Genomic DNA, 7,903 nt, shown 5'->3' with positions numbered 1-7,903 from the left:
ACTGATATTAATATGTAAGGCATATATTTAACGAAATAATGTAAATTAAAAGAGAAAATAATTTTTATAAAATAAGAAAATTTTTTTTTTACTTAAAACTTTTTTTATATTTTTTTAAAATAAAAAAATATTAATATATAAATTAATACACAAACTTACTTATATATATCAAGACTCTAACAAAATATAACATGACCGAGTACAGGACCACAGGTAGCGCTGCCGCCCCCATGCATGGATTCCTTAAATTTTCTTGTCACGGAGGACACCTGTTGATATTGGACACGATGGAAATAATTAATGATAAGTAGTTGCCGCCCGGACCAAAACAAAATTCATTAAAATTGGGGCCCAAATAATGCTGACAAATCATTGCCCTCTGTGGACAAATAAAAATTTTAAAGCTCTGCACATTTTTTTATTATTTAAATATATGATTTTATTATTTTATCTGCTTTTATTCTATACTTTAAAAATTTTGATGTATTAAACGTGAGACTGCTTTATATCACATTTCGTGGACAAATTGCCATACAGATTTTCCTAAAATGATTGGGATGTCTTTGGTGTGCCAAAATTGTATGCTTTGCTCTATAGTCACTGCTGATAGTTCTAAATTATTATTAGTTGATTTTATATATTTATTTTTGGACTTTTATATATATTTAAAATTTTTAAATATATATTTTTTAAATTAACCATTAAGTATAAATAAATAAATAAAAATATAAAAAAAAAAAGTCCAACAGGAGCTACCAACGGCCTCTCACCATTTCTTAAATTGTATTAATAGATCCCTTTTTTCTTTTTGAAGGAAAATTTAGGATGTGTCTTAAGAGCACTCTCAATAGTTCTTGTAAAATATATTTTCCTTTAAAATATAAAGAAATGTTCTTAAAATGCTACTTCATTGAATTTTGTATTTTAAAAACATTATACATTTTGCTACAGTGATCCTTCTACTGTTCTATATGTAGAGGATCCTATTCATTAAATGTAAACATTTTTAATTACTTTCTCTTTTCTTCTCATGTGATTTCTCATTTCCTCTTTATGTGTAGATATTTTTTAAAATATTTGAAATGAATACAAAAGAATAAAAAATATAATATTTAAATGATATGAAAAAAAAAATAGATAAGCTGATATATGGTATATTGTAAAAATTAATATGTAAAATAAAAAAAATAAATTTTAATGATGTATTTTAAAAGATACGATAGAAAAATTATTGGGAGTGCTCTTATATATTGGTTTTGCAAAAATGAGCAGAAAAAATGAAAGGTGATTTTTGCTTGTTTGGAGAAAGTTTTCTTTTTTGAACATGTTGGGGGTTAATTTGTAAAATTTAGGACTTATGTGGCTTGTGTTTGATTTGGCCAAAATGAGTAGGAAAAACAAGTTGTTTTCCTGTTTGGGTAAGATCTTTTTTTAGGATGTTGGGATTTATGAAAGTAGGTAGATATGAATAAGGGGACGTTTGGATTCAAAAATACTTCCAGTTCATTTTATTTTATATTATCTAATTATTATAATTTTTTTAAACTTTTAAATAAAACATAATAAATAATTAAATTTTTTTAAATATCAAAATAAAAAATATTAAAAAATTATATTATAACAATATTTTATTCAACATTTATCTCATCTCATTTCAATTCAACTTATTATCCAAACTTTCCTTAAGTCATTAGTTGGATTGACAAAATATCTCAACTCATGATTTAATTATTACAATTTTTTTAAAATTTTACATAAAATATAATAAATAATTTAAATTTTTTAAATTTTAAAATAAAAATAATATTAAAAAATAATATTTTAACAAAATCGTATTCAATTTTTAACTTTTGTTTCATCTCAACTCACTTTTCAAATAAGTGTTTTGAAAACTTTTGTAAGGGGTCTTTTTTGGATTTTTGTAAAAGTCCTTTTAGCTAGGTAATTTTCTTCTAGAAAAATATTTTTAGAAATTGATTTTTTTTTTTTTTTGGTGGGTTTAAGAGATATTTTGAATCAAGTTGATTTTTGTTTTTTTTTTGTAAAAGTCTGAAAAATATAGAGAAGTGAAAACTACACAGTCGTTTTTGCATCATGTAATTAATAAGAACTTGGAAGTAAACTCTCTCTCTCTCATTTATGATCCCTTGTATTTACTCTTAAGTGAGATGAGATAGTTTTAGATAAAAATTAAAAATAAAATAAAATATTATTAAAATATTATTTTTTAATATTATTATTATTATTTTGAGATTTAAAAAAATTAAATTATTTATTATATTTTATGTGATAATTTATAAAATTATGATAATGAAATAAGATGAGTTGAGATAGTTTCATAATCCAAATGCAACCTTAGGCTGTACTGATTTGTTTGAGGTCTTGGTAATACTAGCTACAATTTCAAAATCATGTGGAAGCTTCCATGGTTGTTTAAAAAAAGAAAAATGAGATCTATTATTAAAAAAAAAAATTATATGAATCTCTTGTGTTTTATATTTTTTTATTTTAAAAAATATTTAAGAGAGATTTATATATCTTAAGACTGTATACAAATTATTTTCCATGATTATAACACGATAACTTATAAGTATATTATATGCCACAACAGCAATTAATTTTTGTTAATGAATTAAGTGAACATTTACATATAACTCCAGAAACCACCGAAGTCGTTGCCCTTTTGAATTACGATCATTATATCATAGAATGATCAGTTGTTACGTTAATTACCCTGGGTTAGCCAATAAATATGAAACACGTACAATATTGAGCAAAACACGTAACATCCATGTTATTCGACAAGAAATTAAGGCTGTTTCTCTACAAACTATTGGGGCTTTAATTATCTAGCTCGCTTTTAGTGACTCGTATCACCTCATCATAATAATTTTGGTCCTACATATATAGTAGTACCTGCTCTAAAAGATAAAAATAGTTCAGTGTCATTGTTGAGAAATCCCAATTTTCCAACCAGATTACCTCTAATCTTATCATAAAATTTGATAATATAGAACTATCAAGATGAGACGGGATGAGACAGGATAAGATGGATTCAAAATTACGTTTTAGTCAATAAGTGTCTAAAATGTTAAAAATATAATATAAATAATTAAATAAATTTCTTTCTATTGAACAAGTGATTACTTCATATAACATTAAATTAGAGATTCTGAATTTGGCTTAAATTTTTAGAGCAAACATTAATATGAAACAAAAATGAGTTCAACTAATTATAGTTGGAGTTTGGAGTTATGAGTTTCGACTGAAACGAGTTGGCGGCCATGCCTACTGCCTAGTCCTCGAAACTTTTGACTTTGGGAAATATTTTTTATCGCAAAATGAATGTACCAAAACTAGACAGAGGATGCTCATATTGTTTGGTAGGAGAGAGCAAACAACATCCACAAAACATACCAAACACCACATGATGTCGCGTGTGCACCGATACGTTTTCAAGTTGTTGGGACTTCTCTCAGGAGTTAGGATGTAGGGGTATTGGTCAAGCACGTGATCCCCAGCTAACATCCCTCTCCTTCATTCCGTATAAAACCTCTGGCCACAAAGTGTTGTAGTCCATCCATTACCACCACAATCCTGCGTCTTAGCATCAAATCCAGTACTTTTGCTCCCGCGGCCTGCCTGCTAAAACACGCAGCCATATTCAAGGTAGGTGCTAAGTGCCCAACCTTTGAAGAGATCAGAAAGATGGTGACAGTGGAAGATGTCCGCAGGGCTCAAAGGGCTGAGGGCCCTGCCACGATCATGGCCATCGGAACGGCCACTCCTACCAACTGTGTCGACCAGAGCACATACCCTGACTACTACTTCCGTATCACCAACAGTGAGCACAAGACTGAGCTCAAAGAGAAGTTCAAGCGCATGTGTAAGATATTATATAGAGCTGATCATCTCTCTTTCTTTTCTTTAATTTTCATCTAGTTTTATATATGATCTCTTCATGTTCTCTCTCTCTCTCTCTCTCTCTCTCTCTCTCTCTCTCTCTCTCTCTCTCCCCTAAATTTTCTTCTAGTCTTATGATCTCTTCATGTTCACTAGCTACCTCTTGTCCTTTTCTTTTTTCGTTGTGTATTTCATGGCCAAGAAGGAAACAGTGTCTGAATTGTAGATTACATGCAAAGCAAAACAAAATTATAATCAAAAGTCAAAGCTAGACGATGGCTTGGGGATCACTAAGATTGAGGCATTTACTGTCTAGTTTATTTGATAAAACAAGGAAAACAATACAAGGAAACGAACCATAATAAGAATTTTTTTTTTTTTGAGTAGAAAATGCGTGTAAAAATGGAGAGAGAGAAAGATAGAGGGATTAGCTATGATTCAATAGACTAATTAAGATGTCATTACAGTAACCGAAAATGAATCTAGCAATTGTATATATAATAATCGATGACGTACGAAAGTATTGTACAGTTTACTAACTAGTCTTTCTGCAATGCAAAAATCCCAGGCGAAAAATCCATGATCAAGAAGCGGTACATGCACCTGACCGAGGAGATCCTAAAAGAAAACCCCAACGTATGCGCGTACATGGCATCTTCACTGGATGCGAGGCAGGACATGGTGGTGGTAGAAGTCCCAAAGCTAGGCAAGGAAGCAGCCACAAAGGCCATCAAGGAGTGGGGGCAGCCCAAGTCCAAGATCACCCACCTCGTCTTCTGCACCACCAGCGGTGTCGACATGCCTGGCGCTGACTACCAGCTCACCAAGCTCTTGGGTCTCCGCCCCTCTGTCAAGCGCCTCATGATGTACCAACAAGGTTGTTTTGCCGGCGGCACGGTGCTCCGCCTCGCCAAGGACCTCGCTGAGAACAACAAGGGAGCGCGCGTGCTTGTCGTCTGCTCGGAAATCACCGCGGTCACGTTTCGTGGCCCTAGCGACGCCCACCTCGACAGTCTTGTCGGTCAGGCCTTGTTTGGCGATGGAGCCGCTGCACTCATAGTTGGAGCCGACCCAGTTCCCGGGGTCGAGAAGCCTTTGTTCGAACTGGTCTCCGCGAACCAGACAATTCTGCCCGACAGCGATGGTGCCATCGACGGGCATCTCCGCGAGGTCGGGCTTACATTCCATCTGCTAAAGGATGTTCCTGGGCTCATTTCAAAGAATATTGAGAAGAGCTTGGTGGAGGCTTTCCAACCTCTGGGCATCACAGACTGGAACTCCCTTTTCTGGATTGCACACCCAGGAGGTCCTGCAATCTTGGACCAGGTAGAGTCGAAGCTGGAGCTGAAGCCAGAGAAGCTGCGCGCCACACGTCACGTGCTCAGTGAGTATGGAAACATGTCAAGTGCTTGCGTGTTGTTTATCTTGGATGAGATGAGGAAGAAGTCGGCCGAGGATAGGCTGAAGACCACAGGAGAGGGGCTCGAGTGGGGCGTGCTGTTTGGGTTCGGTCCTGGTCTGACGGTGGAGACCGTCGTGCTCCACAGTGTCTCTGCTTAATTAGCTTCCTCCCCCATTATCGATTTCTTTTGGTTCCCCTGTTTCTCTTTTACTTGTTGCAGTTTTTTTTACCCCTCACTTTTGAAGCTTGTGTGTTCGTTTCCATGATTTGGAGACGTGTGCTTCAAAACAAATCAAAGAAGAAATCTTGTACCCACTTATATAATATTTTCATGAAATAATTTCTGTTGCATTTCTAAATATGGGGAAGTAAATATGATAATTCCCAAGCTACAAGCTGGGAAATTAAGTTTACAGACTAGCTACTTGAAGTTAATCCTCTCTCTCTCTCCCTCTCCCTCTCTCTCTCTCTCTCTTAATTTTGTTAGGAATTGGGATCATTAAAAATAATTAAGGAGCAAGACGATTTTTGGTAATTCAAAAATTAAAGAAGAAAAAAAAAATGAGAAGGCAACCCATATCATTTTATATTCCAATTCGGAAAAGTGTTACGGTCAATAAAGAATTCTATTAAATAAATTTACGTTTCTCTTTTTATCTATATTATATTTATTTTATAATAAAAGTAACTTTTAATTCATGTTAATTTATAAATTTATTTTTTTAAAAATTTTAATACCAATCAATTCCAATTAAAAGCTCGCCTATAGTTAAGTAACACGTAGGCTTCCCACATAATTAGAGAAATGATTTTTGTAATTGACAAATGCAGTCAGCGTGCAGTCGCTTTGAAAAAAATGAATTAATATGGGATCTATATGAAAAAAAAATTATTTTTATAATTCTTTTTTATTCATTCTGTACAACCATGAAAAAAAAATATTTTTATAATTTTTTTTATTTATTCCATACAGCTGACTGCATGCCGACTACATTTATCGCGTCTAGCAAAGCCCCCATAATTATTATGTAGATGCACAACATTCGATTCCTACCACCATTTAAGAAGAACATGAGAGAGAGAGAGAGAGAGAGAGAGAGAGAGAGAGAGAGAGAGAGAGAGAGAGAGAGAGAGAGAGAGATTTGGGTGGCTACTCACTGAGGAGGGATTGGGCACGGCAGTGGTTCTAGGGGGAGATCGACGGAGGCGTAGCTGGGGTCAATGGCGACAGAGCCCTAGAGGGTGACCTGCAGTAGAGTCAACAGTGGTGACTGAGTTAGAGGAAAGAGAAAAATGTGCGTCAAAGTTGATTTGGGAAAATGCAAATTTGAGTTTAGCATTGTTCTAGCTTCATGGCCATGAAATTTGTGGTGTGTGGGGATCCTTTGGTGTGCTTTTCATAGGGTGCTCACTACTCTTTTTTTTTTTATATGAAAAACATAAGAGACTTGTGTGTTACAGTGGTGTTGGATGCTATCGATGGTGATGTTAGGAGGTTCAACTATGGCAGTTTAATCATGTGACAAGGTACTAAGGGGCCGTGGGGTGTAGGTTGCGGGATTGTCGTGCATGGGAAGAAATTGTGCTCTGTATTTTAGGAGCAAAAATAGAGGTTGGTTGGGCGATTGGGATACTACATCTAGGCTATTTTCATGGTGGTTTAAGGTTGGCTACGGAATTAGACGTTGGCTTCAAGGTGCACTTTCCGCAATGCTCGATTGTCTCATTATGCAGCAATTTTTTTTTTTCTTTTTGTGACAAGGGGTGGTGGCACGATGGGGTTTTGGGCTGCTATGATGGTGGTTATTGTTGGGTGGGTTAACGGAGGCTAAACATAGTGTACTAGTCTCTCTTTATGTATGTGTATGTGTGCAATGGCTTCCAGATTCGGAATTGGTGTGGCGGGGCTATTGTGAGTTCTATCATGGGGGATGAACTCATGGCGTGGAGATGGCAGCAAAGGAGTAGATATTGAGGGCTGGAACTGGTGTGAGTGACGTGGTGGTTGGCGGTAGTATCGAATAGCAAATCACCGTAAGGGAAAATAGAAGAGAAAGTGGCAAGAGAAGGGAACCAAAGAATCTGAGATGGTGGGCAACATCAAGGTAGGCAACAGATGGTCTGGTCGGATGGGTGGTGGTGGACTAAACTTGCTATCGTGCGGTGATGTAAAGAAACGAAAGAAGAGAGGGGCAGACGGAAGTGCTATCGGCTTGAGCTATATTTGTTTTCTATTTTGAGAGTTATACTGTGTGAATGAGGCTATTGTTGGTTTGGTAAAATTTTTGATGTAGCAGCAGATGAACGAGACGCTGTTATATACACAATATCGGTTGGACCGCTCAGAAGCGGAACTCTTTATTTTTATAAAAGGCGCTGCTAGGGGAGCCACATTCCGACCGATTTTTTTTTTCAAATTTTTTTAAATCTCTTAAATATTTTAAAAAATTATTAACTCATTAAAAAATATTTTTTAGTTATCTATATAATAAATTAAAAAATATTTTTTAGTTATCTTTATAATAAAAAATATATATTTAAAAAAATATTTTTTAAAATATATATAATAATTTTTAATATATATATATATATACAAAA

The 7,903-nt window shown here is 34.5% G+C and overlaps 1 protein-coding gene across 1 annotated transcript; it reads left to right on the top strand.

Annotated features, from left to right (window-relative positions):
- Positions 1 to 3,569: 3,569 nt before the first annotated feature.
- Positions 3,570 to 5,725, top strand: LOC122300292 (chalcone synthase 2-like). Its single transcript, XM_043110823.1, has 2 exons — positions 3,570 to 3,886; positions 4,472 to 5,725. The coding sequence occupies exons 1-2, from the start codon at positions 3,709 to 3,711 to the stop codon at positions 5,461 to 5,463; spliced, it is 1,170 nt and encodes a 389-aa protein (XP_042966757.1). The 5' UTR covers positions 3,570 to 3,708; the 3' UTR covers positions 5,464 to 5,725.
- Positions 5,726 to 7,903: the final 2,178 nt, after the last annotated feature.

This window comes from Carya illinoinensis, chromosome 2, assembly GCF_018687715.1.
Source record: "Carya illinoinensis cultivar Pawnee chromosome 2, C.illinoinensisPawnee_v1, whole genome shotgun sequence".
NCBI lineage: Eukaryota > Viridiplantae > Streptophyta > Magnoliopsida > Fagales > Juglandaceae > Carya > Carya illinoinensis.
This window is presented reverse-complemented; position numbering and strand designations above follow the sequence as displayed.